Source organism: Thermobia domestica, chromosome 14, assembly GCF_964235325.1.
Source record: "Thermobia domestica chromosome 14, izTheDome1.hap1.1, whole genome shotgun sequence".
Classification (NCBI taxonomy): domain Eukaryota; kingdom Metazoa; phylum Arthropoda; class Insecta; order Zygentoma; family Lepismatidae; genus Thermobia; species Thermobia domestica.
The window spans coordinates 41,976,407-41,995,193 of NC_137467.1; the positions used below are offsets into that span (position 1 = coordinate 41,976,407).

Genomic DNA, 18,787 nt, shown 5'->3' on the forward strand with positions numbered 1-18,787 from the left:
TCTTGGCCAATGTCCCAACCAGTTTCTCTACCTCATCTAAAACTGTTCTTTTCTCCGCCACCATTTCTAACAGCTTCTCATTTATTTTCCGTTCGACCCAACTAATTCTCTCCACCCTTCTCCACACCCACTTTTCAAGAATCGAATTTTACGAAGTCAATAAGAATTTATACTGCATATTTGGTAAGTGTTCTGGATAATTTGGCGTCCCGCGTCTCTCTTAGAACTAATTCGGAACGCTGAAAATATTTCTTTAAGATCGGGATATTTAATTCGGGGCAGGTGGCTACCTTACACCGAAGACACATATGCTAAGTATATAACCACAAGGAAATTCTTTCGATGAGTGACATATCGATCAACAGTTATAATATCACTGAATGGTGAAAACGCACATATTAAATGTCAATAAGATATTCAGTGGGGTATATAATATTAGGCGATAATGGATTATTGGATGTAACAAAAGAAATAGGAAACGAATAAATCATTTAAAAATAAATCATAAACTATTCCTCGAAAAGCTTGAAGAAACATTACGGGTTTAACGCTAGATTTTCATATAAATTAATGAGATTGCTAATGAGTAATTCTGATAAGGCAAGACATTCGTATGTTCATTTGCGCTTCTGTCCATATCACCGTGATTCAATTGCAGCAGTAAAATTTTATCCAGGCGCATAACTAGGAGGAGCCGACACAAGCGCTCATGCTCCAGAAATTTTCATCTGTTTGCCGAGATAAATACGAGGAAAAATCAAAAAGTCTTTGCACCTATTTTCTATAGAGCATGAAATATATTTTAATACAAAATTGATATACACGAGCAATGCAGCAGGAATTTCTTCTAAAGGCTGAAGTGCAACTTCCGATTTCTTCCACCACATGGTGCTGATATCAATATTTAAAGGTGTACGGAGTGCTCAGGATGTCCAAGCTTGATGAGTAGCGACGTGTTATTCGTTTCCTATGGTGCAAGAGACACAGCCAAAAATATCCACAGGAAAATGGAGCTGGTGTATGGGGCCAAGCATTTAGCAGTGTGAAGTGTGCAGTGATGGTACAATGAGTTTGAAAGTGGACGAGAAAATGCCAAGGACAATAAGCGATCAGGCTGACTTTATTCCTTGCTGACCCCGTCAGAACAATTACCAAATTTCCATTTTCATTCTTCGGGGTGGGATATTATGGAGGATCCCTTTACAGTCCAAACCTTGCCCCTAGTGATTACCATCTTTTTTGGTCCATTAATGAATTTCCTGGCAGGACAGAGATTCAGGAACGATACCGAAGCGCAGAACGTTGCTCGTCGTTCGTTCCGTGATCAGCCGGTCACCTTCTACGCAGCAGGCATCAGGAAACTTTTGGTACGGTGGCACAAGTGCCTCAATAGGCGGTTATGTGAAAACTAGACCAGGTGCATATAATATTGTGTCTCTCTTATTTTTTCGTTTATGGTTTGTAATCTGGCGCAATAAATCAGTAGGCGCAAAGACTTTACGATTTCCCCTCGCATATGTTAAAAAAAAATAAGTAGAGAATGTGTGGTTAACTCAAGTTAGTCCTCCCTCAAAAAATTATCTTCCGTCTGCTGTCTTAGTATTCTGGCTACAGACAGGACTTTTACCTACACGTATCTTTAAAAAAGAAAAAAGAAAAAGAAAATATTTCTAACGAAAAAATTTTAACAGAGAGAAAAAAGCGAAAACATCCACGAATATGTCCGATCTATAATATTATTATGAAAAGAAAAAATATTTCTTTAAAAAATATGACCAAGTAAGTAAGCTATTTTAAAGTTTCAAGAATTTCTTCGCATGCCTTACATATATATCCGTTAAATCTGAAACTACAAGAACGATAAAATCAGAAAACTGTTGGCCTCCACGCGATCTTTCAATCCTCATTTCCAACGCTAGTTAATCACGTTAAATGCAGAGGAAGCCAATAAATTACATTAAATCGATACACTCTGCGGATATAGTTGCTGTCGTCGTCATTTGGAATGTACAGTCACCAGCAAAGAAATGAGTACATATACACCCGCCACGGTACAATCTTGTCAAATTCCAAACTAATTGACATATCAGTAATAATGCAAAGGAGACGAGACGAGAATTTTTTTTCTCGTCTCGTCTCGACTCTCGATAAGCTTTTCTTGTATTATCTAATTGTCATTTTGTAAAATTATGTACAAAATATATGCTCTATTTCTTTTCTCAACTTCATCTAAAAGTTATCAGAACTCTTTCGCGCCACGAGAAGTCCACGAAGGGTGTGGTATAACAACATTTAAACCTAATTTATTATTGGAGTAAATTGTATAATGATTTCTCTATCTTTAAACGTTGATAAATACTTTTCATTATGTTCGTACAATCACCTTATCAGTTTATAAATTTTATACTATGAACTATGTAACACTAAAACAATGTCCGAGATTTAAGATTTAAAAGAACTAGTCCCCCCCCCCCCACGACACTCTTGAAAGAGGTTTATTCACAGTTTGATTGGCCCTAAAAGGTAGAAATGAAATAAAATCTTTAAGTTTTACGCCCCACGCTTATGCCGGTTAGATGATGAGAAATGAGACGGTAATGATGAGAAATGAATGAAACGGTGGAATGAAGAAAGTGGGAGGAAACGGGAGAACCCCAAGAAAACACACGAGCACGGTGTTTGTCCACCACAAAGTCCACACGGTGCGAGCTGGGATCGAACCAGGGACCCCAAGCACCGCAGGTGAACGCTCTACCACTGACGTTCACCAACAGGTGTAATAGGAAATACTCGTCGAGCCCTATCTAGAGGTACTTGTATTTTGGCCTTTAAAGCCTCAGGAAGTTGGTCAAAAAAGGGCAGCAAATATACGAAAGTCATTGGTGATTTAGAGAAACTAGAGGTTTTAGGAATGGAATCAATATAGGAATAAGATCAGCATGCAACCACATTTAGCACGTGTGAGAAGCATCCATAGAAAATAAAGCCAAGCTGAGGTATCGGCATAGGTGATGAATAGAAAATATTTTCAAAACTGGGTATCTGGAAAGAAAGCGAAGGTAGACAAAAGAAAACGTATGTTTACTACTAGTACAGAACATTTCAAGAGCTTGCATATGACATGCAATTTGTTTCATGGAAACTTAAGGAACAGGGTGAAACTAGTAAGAGATCATTCTTTACTAATGGTTCCATTTCGACTAATTGGGACGCTTGCTGTCAAAAGAAGACTTGGTTAGTGGATGCTTTAAAGTACCTTCAACCTACACTAAACTATGCAAACAAATGTAAACAAACTGCTGCGATTCGTGGCATATATGCTTTTAAATCTATTTTACTTATTTATTTTTGTTTAAACCAACTTAAAAATTAAAAAAAAAAAAAAAAAAAAAAAAAAAAAAATTGGCCCAAAAATCACGTCATAATGAATTTTTCAGCATGGAAAAACACTTCCATGCTAATTTGCTACACATAACTTTGATAGTTTAATCTCCAAATCCAGTCCTGTTTGCCAGAACATGGTTTCAATTATTATTATTTTCTTTGAAATTCTTTATTTGGGTTTCAAACAAAAATCCTACCGAATACCCATAAAGATAAGTGGGCAACTCGAACAATAAGAAAGAAATAGAGTAATAGCAAGACTTTCTTATAAGTAGCACAATTGGTATTCTTAATGACACAGGTCTATTATACATGGAATTGTAAAAACCTGCTCAACACTAGTTAAATTTAGAATTTATTGTGAAACAGGCCCGAAGTGTTTATGAGGGAGAGGTTGCATCAAGTTATCGACCAAATATTAAACGAGAGGTATATTAATCTATTAAATATTAATCTCTGGTTTGGTTTAAAAATTAGAAATAACCTCCTCTCCCCGCCCCCCGCCCCAAAAAATGTAATGTTTAGATATTAAAAAAAATCATATTTGTATTTTGAACACTATAATCAGTGGCGGCAAATACGAGAAACTACGAAAGCAATTACCTCCTCCACTTTTTGAGTCCACACCATTACTTAGCAACATGTCCCCTTACTAATGGCAAAAATTTTCCCCCTCCCAGTGTTCACTTTCAAATGCTGCTACTGACTGAATAATAATAATAATAACTTGCTGAACTGTACGATATGCCTTCGATAAACTCAGAAAAATATATCAATGACTGCAGAATAGCTTAATTTCATAGGACTAACAAATATAATGCAGAGGCTTTCTTTACAAAATAAATAAATATCCATATATAACAGAGATCCAATCATGATGTTAACACATCATTCATAGAACATCTCCGAAAACATGAGGATATTTAATTAGGAATTAAACTTTTACAAGCTACCTGTAATTCTTGCTCCGAACATGCATGTACTCTGTGAAGAAAAACAAACAAACGAAAAAAAAAAAAAAAAAAAACACTACAGGAGATAAATTACTAACAAAAACTAGTATAAAAGAAACAAAATAAGACAAAATAAACAAAATAACATTAATAAAGGCGGAGGAAAACACATATTTAACCTAGGGTAGAGTCGAAATCCATACTATTAAACTGAAAATAAGGAAGATATGAAATGAAAATGAAATCTTTGAGATTTACGTCCCACGGTTATGCCGGTTAGGCTAAAGGAGACGGTGATGATGAGTAATGAATGAAATGGTGGAATGAAGAAAGTGGGAGGAAACGGGAGAACCCCGAGAAAACCCACGCACACGGTGTTTGTCCACCACAAAGTTCACTTGGTGAGGGCTGGGATCGAACCCGGGACCCCAAGCACCAGAGGTGAACGCTCTACCACTGAGCCACCGCGGCCCCAATAAGGAAGATATTTAATATGAGGGGAAAGTAAAAGCTTGGGCCAATCTTCAATGCTGAAATTTTCAATGGGAACTTCTTTTTTCACCATTGAGGAAAGTTCTGAGTAGTATCTAAAAACGATTTAGGGTGGCAACGTGAGTTGGAATATTTAAGTGAAGTATATTCTTTGCGGTCTTTAACATTTGTAGACTAAATAAGTGTCTCTCTCCACGTTATAATCTTGGTATTTTGTGTCCTTTATATTTACTACTTCCCAAGTATCAGATATTCGTTAGCAATTAATCTCGTTCATTTTTCTTTCACATAACATACATGCGTGTGGGGGGCAAAATTGTAGGTAGCTTGCAAAAACTGAATTGCTAAAAATTCAATACCCTTATGTTTTCGGGCATATGCTCTGTGACTTTTTTTTTTTTTTTTTTTTTTTTTTTTTTTTTTTTTTTTATCGATGGTTTTGTGAACAGCTTTTGTTACTGGTAATATCAAAGTATTTGTATAATATAAGAAGAAATGTACCAGTTACAGAACCTTTTACTACTCCTATAACTCAACGATTTATAGCATGAGATGATCCAATTTGCACTAAATGCTCTTAAGAAACCGCTTCAGAGAAAGATGGAGATTCCAATTGAAAATTTTGACAAGTGCTAAATAACAGACGTAAATATATCAAGGTTGGTCCAGGTTGAAATTTGTATTCTTTCACCAGTTTGGTACCTTAAGGTAAATGTAAACGCTTGACAATCGCTTACAGATAGCAGCACGGTGTTTTGTCAGAGGTGAATACCAAACGATGTCGAAAGACAAAATAAACCAATAATCAGATACTAATCCTTGCTGTTCCTGATTATTTTGTTTTACAGACTGATGATAGCTCCTAATTTTAGTTTTCAGAAATATCCTCCCAATATAAAACTCTCAAGAGTGAAAAGAAATTACATATAAAGCCCGAATCTCATTATTGATTCGACTTGTTCTGGGGCGAACTTTCCAAATCCATAAGTTGAATCTGATTCAATTACTGTGAATACATGCTATAGCAGCCAATTAGTAAAACATGGTTTATTCTTTGATTATTGATTTCATTTGTCTTTGGCCAAAGTTTTTATATCCATCTCTTGAATCTGATTTAACTGAATCAGTCATTGCGGTCAGGCCATATGTCCATCCCCAGCACATTTTCATTTTAGTGCATTTTTTGAAACGCACGCAAAGAAACGCGAATCCCCTGTGAAAAAGACCAATTGTATGGTAACATTATGTTACATATTCTACACTATTGCCTCAATATCATCAATGTCATTGTACACGTAGACTTTGCAATGCAAAGTTTTTTTTTCTTGTTTTTCTTTTCTTCTCAATAATGTACTTTAGTGGATATATGGCCTTCTCGAAATGACTGATTCAATTATTGTCAATATGGTGCAGGCTACAGCAGCCAATCAGTAAAACGTGCTTTATTCTTTGACTATTGATTTAATTTGTCCTTAGCCAAATTTTTAAAACCCAACCCTTGAATGTGACTGAATTAGAGTGAATATTGTCGCTTCCTATAAACTACAATGGAAAGACAGGGGAAAGGTGCCGCCATTTATTCATCCAACCATCAGGGAGTACTAAATTCACCTGACGTTAGTTATATGAAAAAATACTCTTATATACGCAGGTTCTTAACCAGCAGCCTTAATACTGGATTAAGGAAGAAATTGGTCAAATGCTATATATGGAGTATTGGATTTAATGGTTCAGAGACTTGGACTTTACGGAAGTTAAAGAAGAAATATTTGGAGAGTTTCGAAATGTGATGGTAGAGGAAAATGAACAGAAAAAAAGTAACAAACGAAGATGTATCAAAACGGATAGGAGAGAAGAGGACGCTTGTAGGCACAATCGTTCGTAGAAAGGCCACTTAGATTGGACACATCTTGCGAAGAAATTGTCTTCTTCATACCGCCATAGAAGAAAAAATGGAAGGAAAGCGAGGAATAGGAAGGAGAACACAAGTGCTCGATGAATTGAGAAATAGAAGAAAATATTGGGAGTTAAAAGAGGAAGCTGAAGATCGACAAATGTGGAAAAAACATTTCCAGGTCAAAATCTAAAATTGAAAAAAAAAAATCCTCATTAGTCCCAGGACCTGCCGAAAGGCAGAATACTTAATAATAATAATAATAATAATAATAATAATAATAATAATAATAATAATAATAATAATAGGCTAACTGAATGAAAATAATAAAAAAATACTACTGAAACTTGGAGAAAAAAAATGAAATTCTGGAACAGAGTTTTGTGTAGTCTCTTTTCTTTTATATAGAAGTTAAAGTTTGACTTGAGTTGATTTTAAGTTTAACGTTCCGTTCAGCAGCGAGGTAATATGAGACATGGACCTACTGATTAACGTTGAATGCGAACCACATGAGCTCCCTCCGGGAATCGAACCCGGGTCTTCCGCGCCAAAGGCGCGTACGCTAACCGCTTAGCCACGAAGGAGCTACAGAAGTAAAATTTCTATTAAGCCAATTAAAGCACTAGTTCCTAAGGTTGGACTGGATTTGAGTTTAGCGTCCCGTTCAGCAGTGAGGCTATTTGAAATGTGGAACTAAAACTTAACGTGGGATCCAAACCACATGAGGTCTCGCTGGGAATCAAATCAGGGCCTCCGACGCCAAAGGCACGTACGGCATCCACACATCCACGAAGGAGCTCATTAACTCTTAAGAGAATTATAAATCTGGCGAAAATCTGGTTTAGATTGATTTAAGATAAGCGTCCCTTTTCAACAACTCCTCTGAGATGGAACTTCCGCTTTAAAGTGAGACCCGAACAAATACTCCAGCTTGTATTTCAACCAGAAATGAAACTAAGGACTACTGCGTTAGCCACTGATCCGTGACAAAATACCATGAAACGAAAACGTTACATTTCGTTCATATGGCAATGCTTTTTAAAAATTGTTTTCGTGAGCTTTTACAAGAAAGTGTCCCCCACATTAGTTTGTAATATTTGTATTTTGTATTTTAAATCTACTGTTTATTAAAAGTTGCTTATTTTGTACTCTTTATTACAAAATAAATACAAATAATATTTAAAAAGTAGTTAACAAGGAACACAGACAGCGTGATAAGTCATCAATTACCGTTGAGTTCATTTTTCTAGTCGCTGCCTTAACCTAGATTATTGGGTAATTCAAATTCTGGCCAAATTGTAATTTCTATGGAAGGCAACACTGAAAATTCTTCCGAGACATATTTTCGGGTGCAGAATAGCATTATCTATTATTATGGTAAGTCACATTTCATTCTCTTTTCACTTACGAAAAACTGGCAAAAGAAAAATTGTTAGCTTTTGAAAAATATTTAGTAGTATTCACTAATGGTATTCCAATGTCTTCAAGTTTTTTTTTTTTTTTTTTTTTTTTTTTTTTTTTTTTTTTTTGAGTGTACAGTTTAACAACTTTTCAGCACAGGTCAAATTGGAAAGCCAGCGAGGTAGCACTGGATGGGTACGTAGAAAACAGGCACGTTAACGAAGGAGGGTATGCAAATAAAGGAAGAGAAGTGCGCAAAACACATACTAACCCATGCTAGGTCGTCAATACAACTGCACAGGATTAGTAATAAATTATATATATATTTTTAACAATGTTCCTGCGTTCACAGATGATTTACATGTCCATTGACTGTATAAATATGTTCTTGAAACAGTATCCTTTATTTCTGATTTAAATATTTTTATACATATATTTTACTAAATAACGTCCCCATATTCTTAATCTGCACCAAAATTTCGCTTAAGCGAGTAGCTGTTATTAACTATTACGTATACAACTAATATTATATATTTGCAAACATTTTACTTATTCATAGGTGAATAAGACAAAAGAACATCATCCTTCTTAAATTTGAAAAAGAATCACTATCCTACCCCGTGCTATCATCCTTTATGGGAGCATAAATTTGTAAAATATGTAGGAAAAATATGTTACATGACTTTACAAAAGCATTGTATAATATATCGAAGTCTTACCTTTCACCTGAAAAGTGTACTCTACACCTCGTAGTACTCCATAAGATACAATGAAGTGAACTGCTATGTGAAGGCAGTGTAGAAAGTGATCAGGGAAGAGTTGCAAAAATGTGCCGTACGCAAAACATATGTCTCTATACAGTATAAAGGGCTTTTAAACTATCCCGGTCTATGCGTACATCCACCAATACTGCACCGGCGCCTCTGCTGCGCTCCTGCCCTGACCTGGTTGGATAGCATTCGAGCTTCTTAGTGGCCACATAGCACAAGTTGATTTGTGTTTTATGCACTGTAGCTATTACGCCATATGTTCATATGCTGTATTTATAGTTAGCTCTTCTAAGTCAATTTGTACCCATTAATGCAAATATTAGCATAAGAGTACATTTCCGGCCATAAGAAGTTCATATTTCATGAATATCAATATGCCCCCGTAAAATGTAATATCACGAAATATATTACGTGTTGCCCATTGATAAGATGCAACACAATATTAAAAAAAAAAAAAAAAAAAAAAACGAAAATAAAACGGCTACATACCGGTACAATAGCTATGTTTACACCTGTTTACTGCAATTGGGAGTACGAACTCATTTTGTTCTTCCGACATTCTTTGGACGCAACTTTTATTATTATGAAAGTCTGAGGAAATAATCACTCCCTTCTTCATGTTCTTAATTATTTCTGAAATACATAAGATTGATTTCAAATTGTCAAAATAATAACAGTCGAAAAATACATCCATTCAATGAAGTATTTAGATAATTTCGCCATGGAAGAGGCAAAATAAATAATACAGGATATTTTATTATATTGAGTGGCTTATTATGACTAAAATGGATAGTTTCCTGCATCAAAATACAGATCAATTGTCAGTTCGAATTAAGTTTTAATTCGACCTGTTAATGTACTTACGGGATAGCCTCAAAAAAATATGCATAAAAAGATTCTTAAATGGCTCTATTGTAAACAATACGCAAAACTATACAGTTCCTCGATCTTTTTGCATCCCACTTTTATTGATATTTACATTCAGAAGTGGGTTTAAATACCTCTTTTTCCGAAAAAAATATAAAACACTCACCTGGCAAGTGGGCCACTCCTCTTCGCCCTTTGGCTGAGTATTTTTTCCACAACAGGTACATTTCCGTTTCTTGCTGCTTCCAACAGCTCCTGATCTTTGCCCATGGCCCATTAACGCATACCGTAAATCACAAAAAGAGAATATTAAAATTGTTAATTTACACTTAAATTCCTATTCTATGAGATTCATTGATCCACGAACGCCATGTTGCAACTTGTCATACGCCCTCATCCGTCAGCTGAGAAAACAGAAAACAAGTGAGTAACGAAAGATGCATTGATCAGGAGTAGGATCGAAATGAAACCCAACAAATAATTTTATCTTATTTGCTTTATGAGTGAGTGTACAAATAATAGTACAGATTCATATTGTGTTTGTTAAAAATGTGCTTGAGGAGGTCGTTACTGTTTACGAGTGTGTTACTTGTTTGTTCACCAAATTTTGTGGCAATATCAGTTGCACAGGATGGTATGAAAGGTAAGGGAAAAGATATTAACATGGAATTTAAGAATTCTTTTACAAGATAATACGTACTTAGAATATTCTGTATGACTCTGACAGTTAAAGTCATTAATAATACTATAATAAATGGAATGCTTTATGTCTATATTGAAGTGTCATGTAATAAGCCTTGCACTTTGTGCGTTATTTCGGGAATTTCCCCCACATTCTTCTTCCGTTAATTGGTAATTATCATTCCTCTCCCTTAGATACAGGGCATAATCGTGGGACGTAAAACAAATTTTTCGTTTCTATTGATTTTCTGTAGTAAATTCATCTGAACCAAGTAGCTAGGCCTATCAATAAACTTTAAATACAAATCATAATTCAAGCTGCTCCAATCGTTAATCCTATTATTTTTCAGTTAAATTACCGGTATTGATTAAGAATAGTCAATAAAAAAGTTTTTGATGGTACGGTTAAAATTAGTGAGTACGTACGAAAGAGGATCTTTTGAATATTAAATTCGACTACCTAATGAATTTTTCACAATGTAGTTAGCTAATCAGTATTTCATGTTTACAAATGTCAAAACATTACAAGAGTTATACTGCGGTTAAAATGAATGACTGCGTATCAAACGCGATTGTGCAAGAAAGGGGAGCGCGGTGGCTTAGTGGTAGAGCGTTCACCTCCGGTACTTGGGGTCCCTGGTTCGATCCCAACTCAGGATATACTACAATGAAGCTGCATCAGTTCCCGAAGGGGTAGGACGCTCATACTTTTAGGGATTATTCATTGAGTATGTACGAACTTAAAAAGGGGGTACCAAAGCGACTTTTATTTATTTATCGACTGATACGAAAATAAAAAAGAACGTACTTGTACTTTATATCTGCATGTGTAATGCCCTTGTACTTTATCTATGGCTATGTGTGTGTGAAAGAGGAATTTAACGCATGTCACTTGTCTTGTGCACATGGTATTTCATGTAGAAGTGATAATAGAACACAAGAACGCAGATCAGGGGGGCATGTATACTATTACCCCAACTCGCGCCGTGTGGACTTTGTGGTGGACAAACACCGTGCTCGTGGGTTTTCTAGGGGTTCTCCCGTTTCCTCCCACTTTCTTTCTTCCACCATTTCATTCATTTCTCATCTTCGCCGTCTCCTTTATCCTAACCGACATAATCGTGAGACGTGAAACATGAAGATTTCCTTTCATTTTTCATTTGCTATTGTGTAACATACTAATTTACAGTGGTGGAGTATTGTTGCACAAAGTGTGAAATTATATTTTATGTGTATAAATATATTGTTACAAGTGGAAACCATTACAAATACTCTAACCTATGTAATTTTATGATGCGTCAAGTTTTTTTCATTACCATTCGCACGTTTTTGAGAATACTCTCCCTTACTGACGGAGTGCACCCTGTGGAAGCACCTTCGCGCTATCTCATGGGCTCTCCTGCCTTAGCTCGCTTAGACAGCATTCTCGCTTCTTGTGTCAACCTTGCACAAATTCGTTTGTATTTTCTGTATAATCGTTTTTATGGCATACGTCCGAACGCGTATTTATACCCCTAAGGGGAATTTCTCCTAAAATGAATCTGCACCCATGAATGCAATTTCTACCCAAAGAATCAACTTCTAAGAGACTGCAAATAAATTTCGTGATGAAATAATTGCATTTACTAGGATAGCGCGCAATCATTTTCAGGATAAATGAGTTTGTGTGTGTATTATCAATTCTCATGAATTCTTTGGGCATGTACCAAGCTAATAATAGTCTAGAATGCCTTAGAAAATTATTGACACTAAAAGTATGAAAGAAAAGGACTTTTTAAATTTGGCAGGCTATTTTTATTCTGCACCAAATTACCTTGTTAAGTTATAGAAAAAACAATAGGATGTGGAATGTAGTTGGGTGTGTGGTTGTTCACATTCTTATAATTAGTACTTTTGAAGACATTACTGCTGTGTCGCCAGACCACACGAAACTCGAGAATAATAATAAAAAAAAGAATATTATTTAGTTTTTCCCCAAAGAATATTATTTAGTTGTGAACCTGACTCACTTGGTACTGATTATTGTTTAAAACACGGTGTGGACATATGGCATAAAAAATGTGCACAAACCATGAATCAACTTGTGCTAAGTGGCCACTAAAAAGCACGAATGATATGTACCGATTCAGAAAGGAGCGCAGCAGAGGCCCCCAAGCAGTCAGTGAGGGGTTGCGTCCGTAGAGAGCAGGCGCGCGAGTGGTGGTGGGTATGCGTAAAAATTAGGATAATGGAAAAACACTTTATGTGTCATAAAATGCATGGCTTATGTATTGCTCAGCTTTCGTGGAGATTCTAAATGTCATCCAAAAAGGTACTAAAATAGATCAAATTCGATTAGGTGTGGTATAATGTTAGTTTCAACTGTCGCCTGTTTAGTAGACCATGACTTTCTCACAATTTCAGCAACTAACACTCCTTATTTTTGTATGACACAATTTTGTCATTTACTAGGCTGCATTTCCCGTAAATCATAACAAGTGCAGCTCTCTGCCAAATAGTCTCTCCCGCCTCCACATATAGTGCCGCTTACAACATCAGAAACAACTAACAACAACAAGTATTTTCCTAACTTCAACTATTCTTCTCACCTGACTCACTCTCTCACTTTTCCTCGGAAACCAAAATAAATTTTCCAATTCATCTGTTTTTATTATTATTATTATTATTATTATTATTATTATTATTATTATTATTATTATTATTATTATTATTATTATTTAAATATTATTATTATTTAATTATTATTATTATGGGTTCGGCGATGCAGGAGTTAACCCATTTTGAGCTTTAGTGTTTGAACAATATTGAAGTCAGCAAAAGAACGTAATTGGAAGAAATACACTAGTGAGTAAAGAAAGGTTGGTTAAGTTCACCAACTGTGTTCCGCTTGTGTATGTTTCTGTTTTTCGTTAATTTTAGTTTCCTTCAGTTCAGGCACGTAGCCAGGATTTCATGAAGGGGGGGCTCCGTGACATAAAATACTGTGATCATCACACCAGGGGTTCGATCATTCTAAACTATTTTACTGGAACATATGTTGGTTCGTTTATCCAGGATTTTGTAACGGGGGGGGAGGGGCGTGATATGATATTCTGAAGGCTCAGGAGCTTGATCATTGTAAACTACTTTATTATCAATATTGTTGGTTTGTTAGGACAATAAAATTAGGATATGTTGGTAAGTATTTTAATAACAAACTATGAAGAAATCTCGAGTAATAAAAGAATAAAAAGTATTGAAAAAGATTTTACAATTTTTACGTTATTTTCTTTGTTCATTCAAATATAACAATTTTCCTTTCATATGATCTCAACTATTGTGAAAAGTACATATTCACTATTATAAAAAGTACATACTCAATAATGTCTTGTAAAATATTTTACAATATCTGCTTTCCTTTTTCTGTTGAATCAAATGCTAATAGAGCTCCTTTCCCATATATATTTTTTATTATTATTATTATTATTTCGTCAACTACTGTCGGTTCCAAATGACAGGTTAAAGGAACAGTAGAAAATTGTTTTTGAGATAACATGTTTGATTCTACAAGGATGCGATGACGAAAAATTATGATAAAAAATGTCCACGCTGTTACTCAACGGCACTATGCTTTCAGAAGCTTGAAATCTCCCTGACTAGTAGCAGAAATTCTGAGAATTCTGTAACTTTTCTAGAAATATCAAATTCCTTGACTCTTCCGCTCGCTTGACTATCTCGCTCACCTCGCCACCATGTATTGCAACTAATACAAATTTTCTCATAATATAGAGTAGCCAAAAGCTTCCTGTACTTTTTTTTTTTTTTTTAATTTTTAACGCTGATCTTCTTTTTCTCATTTCATTTGTTTCATCCTTAATTTTTTCATTTCTGGTCTCGAAGAAGGGGGGGGTCCGGAACCCCCCTCTTGGCTACGTGCCTGCTTCAGTTAACTATACATATGGATATAATGAATGGAGGAGGTACTTTATATATAGAACTTACGTATAGATGAGAATTCAATATATATTCAGTGACTAATGTGTCCAAACTCGCGAGGACGAGCCTCACTTAAATTACTAAGTGCGAGCCCCTTGGACAAAAGTAATCTTGAAAGAGTGCGAGTCTGAGCTAGTGTTAGCCTCATTGAACTTAGTGAGCTCGATCCCCATTGAGGATAGTAAGCTTGTAAAATTGGAAATATGAGCTAGCGTGAGTCTCACTGAGGTATATGAGCTCTACCTCCATTGAGGATAGTGAGCTTGAAAGAGTTGAAACCTGAGCTTCCGTGAGCCTCATTGAACTTAGTGAGCTCTAGCTCCATTGAGGATAGTAAGCTTGAAAGAGTGCGAGGCTGAGCTAGCTTGAGGCTCATTGAGGATAGTGAGCTCGGAAGAGTGGGAATCTGAGCTAGTGTGAGCCTCATTGAGATTAGAGGGCTCGATCCCCATTGAGGATAGTGAGCTTGTAAAATTGGAAATCTGAGCTGGCGTGAGTCTCATTGAGGTTAGTGAGCTCTAGCTCCGAAAATAGTGAGTTTCAAACAGTCGAAACCTGAGCTTTTTTGAGCCTCATTGAACTTAGTGAGCTCTAACTCCATTGAGGATAGTAAGCTTAAAAGATTGGGAGTCCGAAGTAGATAAGCTTCATTGAGATTAGTGAACGGAAGCCTCATTGATACTAAGGAGCGCGATTCCCATGTAGAATAGTGAGCCCCTATTCCGAAGTGACCTTGACGGTAATATTAAAACATCAAAGTAAATTCATTGCCAGAAGGAGGCCTCCATCTCATATTTTTCTTTCTTTTCGAAGAAAGATGGAAAAAAGAAAATAAAAGTTATTGTGCTCACTACGATGCGTTAACCACTACGCTTCCATTCCACTCCCCGATTAGCCACACAGTCTTTCACTCTTCCAATTGGTCTTCGGTCACGTGGACTGTATATTCGTAGCTCAAACGTCAGAAGTGGTTTGTACCATCGATTTCAGAAGTGAAAGAGTATGTATGGCTGGTCAGGAACGAAATGAATTTTGTAAACGTAGTACATAACCCTGGTTCGATTCACGGTCCAGTCGTTCAGTTTTACGCACTCTTAACATTATTGAATATTCAAATGGAATTTAACTACTGCATGTTATTTTGACTATTTCATTTCTTTACAATGATCATATCAGTATGTTCTGTCATCTTTACTGTTGTTTGCAGTGGTGGCTTTTGAGGAATGTCGTATCGATCGCTACTAGCTTAAGGAAGAAAGCTTTATATATCTTCAGGAAATTGTATATTAGGTAAACTTTCCTCTCCCTTAGCTTGTAGCGGGAAAATTTAAATTTTTACCGATATGCCTTCCCTTAAAAGCCTCCACTGGTTACAGCGTGCCCTAAAGTCTCAGCTTCAGTTATGAATCATTGAAATTTCTCTTCCGCGACATATTGTAAATAAATAGCGTGTAAGAAGGTGCAGTTTTCAAGTTATAACCGTGCATTCTCATAAATGGAGTAAAGGGCAGTCTATACTGTTATATACTGTCCTTCTAAATCTATACAGTTACATGAAAGAGTAGAAGTATGTGACTTACCCTTAACCTAAAATTTGGATACAATATTCCTTTTCTAACGAATTTAAGGGACAAGAAAGGATTTTTGCAAATGCATATCCCAAGGGGCTGAAGAGAGGTTCAAAAATAAAATGAAATGTAATCTTTGTTTTACGTCCCATGGTTATGCCGGCTAGGCTTAAAGGAGAAAGTGATGATGAGACATGAATGAAGAAAGTGGAAGAAAATGGGAGAACCCCCAGAAAACCTCTCGCACACGGTGTTTGTCCACCACAAAGTTCATTTGGCGCAAGAGGGGTTCAAAACTTCCCTCGAGAATAGTGTTTCTCACGGTTTCCTCGCGTGTAAGAGATGAAACTCGGTACATGTTGTCTTATTGACAATAAGGGAACACGGATTTCAGCTTTTTCCAAAATTCTGCTCCAAAGAAAGGGGGAAAGAGGGACATTTATAAAATTTCAAATTTTCCTTTGTTTAAGTAGAAGGTAAAGAATATGAGGATTTGTTTTAGTTGGAGATCTAAAATTCGGTATATAGACTTTGAATAATTAAAAATAAGGAAATGAAATGACAACTTTCAGTTTAACATCCCACGTTATGTCCCTTAAGTTAAGGGAGACGGATGATTAAGGCAAATGAATGATAATGGAAAAGTTTGTAGAATCAGAATGTACGGGGAAGCAGGAGTACTCCGAGAAAACCCATGGGCACGATATTAATAAAGAGTTGAGTTGATTTTGAGTTTAACTGCGAGACTATGTGAGACGTGGACCTACTGATTAACGTGGAATCCGAACCACATGAGCCCCACCGGAAATCGAACCCGGGTCTCCCGCGCCAAAAATATTAATAAAGAAAATAAGAAAGCTCTTATTTTAGCGTTTCTCATAATTCCGCTCCAAAAGGGAAAAAGAGGCCAGTTTCAATCATAGTAAAATTTCCCTTTATGTATTCACGAAATAGCAAAATTTCTCTTTATTCATTCATATAGGGTGGCCCAAAAGTATGTATACACCCCTGCATTGATCAAATATAACATTCTAGCTTATGGGTTTATTTTCCAGGGCTGTTCCAAGCTTAACATATAAGTAAAAAATGCTTGAAGAACAAATAATAAAGAAACTAAATCTATCTGATGGATAACAATAAGAAATTATATAAAAAGCAATAAGTTGGTCGTACCGGGCTGTATACCTACTTTTGAGCGACTGTGTGTATGTGTGTCGAATCCATAGTTTTCGAGGTCACCGAGATAGACAGTGACCCTTCCGATGCCGTTTTTATCCAAATTCAGCCCCATTAGTACTCCTAAGGAAGTGACATAAAAATAATTTAAAAGACCTATATTAGTGTCGAATTCTTATTTTTTGGGATTCCTAAGTTGATTGGTAACAGTTTTGGTGCTCTTTATGTTCAAAATGAAACGTATTCTCCCCGTGCGAAGAACGGGCATTCTGCTAGTTCTGTATAAACTCTTAATTAGAAACAAGAGTAATATGCACTTGAGAGTTTTCGGAAATCCCGCTCCTGAAATGGCAATATTTACGATAAAATTCGAAGGGCAATATTGATAAAGAATTTGTCCCTGAAAATGCATGTGATATTGCCCGTTTTAAATCCTTACAAAGAAAAGAATCTGGTGCATGGCTACGGGCTATACTGTCAAAAAATATTGGAACTCTCTTAGACAACAATACGTTTCAAATTTGTGTCGCTCTACGTCTCGGTTTAAATATCAGTCACAGTTTCAAATGTACATGTCAAGAACAGGTTGATGGAAATGGCTTACATGCACTAAGCTGTTCTAGGAGTCGAGGTCGAATTTCTCGTCATGGAGAGCTGAATAATATAATAAGACGAGCTCTTGCCAGCATTGATGTCCCAAATATTTTAGAACCATCTGGAATGTCCAGAGATGATGGGAGACGACCAGATGGAGTGACAATAATCCCTTGGAAAATGAGGCAACAACTAGTATCGGACGTCACATATGTTGGCACTTTTGCACCTTCCCATTTAGCTTCATCATGTAAAGAGGCAGGGAATGCTGCTGAGACAGCCTGTAAGCGAAAACATACGAAATACTCCAAATTAAAAGGAGATCATACAGTATATTCATCGCCTTTCTTACAGAAACTATGGGAGTTTTTAGCCGAGAAGCTATGGAGTTCCTAAAGGAAATTGATTCGAAATTAAAGCACAAGACGGGAGATCCGAGAAGTGCACAATTTCTATTTCAGCGCATTAGTTTAGCAATACAGCGAGGTAATGCGGTCAGCATTTTAAGTTCATTCCCTTCTTCTAAAATGGAAGATTTTTTTTTTCTTTAAAATGAACCGGAATTTATTAACACTTTCGATTGAAAATTTTGTAAACTATTTAAGTTTTGTTAACTCCGTGATATTTGTCATGCTACTCCCAAGATGAGGAAGATGAATTTACTCGCTCTTCTCAGCTATTTATGAAGTTACTTATTCTACCTAATTTTGTTTTTAATTTTTATTTATTCGAGAAAAAAATAATAAGTTGATCGTGTTAATTTATTGAAACTGTTATACTAATAGAGAACGTTACCTGATGTAATATATAACAGTGATATGACGACAGAATCGTTAAATTCATTAGTTAATTACAATGTATATATATATATACTGTGTATAAAACGGAAAATATTTACGATTATGTGGAAGAGTGAAAGTGATTCACTGAAAATTCAGGCAACATCAATATATCTAGAAACGTGAGATTTGGTCAGAAAACTCATTTTGTTGCGAGAGCAGTCAATAAGTATTATTTATGTTTGTTATTTAA

General features: G+C 35.9%; 2 protein-coding genes across 4 annotated transcripts in view; one reads left to right on the plus strand and one right to left on the minus strand.

Annotated features, from left to right (window-relative positions):
- Positions 1 to 10,169, minus strand: part of LOC145669648 (ankyrin repeat and sterile alpha motif domain-containing protein 1B-like) — a 332,601-nt gene extending 322,432 nt beyond the window's left edge. For all 3 annotated transcript variants that reach the window (XM_081737896.1, XM_081737895.1, XM_081737894.1), the window contains exon 1: positions 9,928 to 10,169. In XM_081737896.1, coding sequence (XP_081594022.1) covers positions 9,928 to 10,031 — 104 coding nt within the window. In that variant the 5' untranslated portion in view covers positions 10,032 to 10,169. The remainder of the gene's footprint in view (positions 1 to 9,927) is intronic.
- The window catches only part of LOC145669649 (transmembrane 7 superfamily member 3-like), an 80,334-nt gene continuing 71,713 nt past the window's right edge, over positions 10,167 to 18,787 (plus strand). The window contains exon 1 of the mRNA XM_081737897.1: positions 10,167 to 10,404. Coding sequence (XP_081594023.1) covers positions 10,311 to 10,404 — 94 coding nt within the window. The 5' untranslated portion in view covers positions 10,167 to 10,310. The remainder of the gene's footprint in view (positions 10,405 to 18,787) is intronic.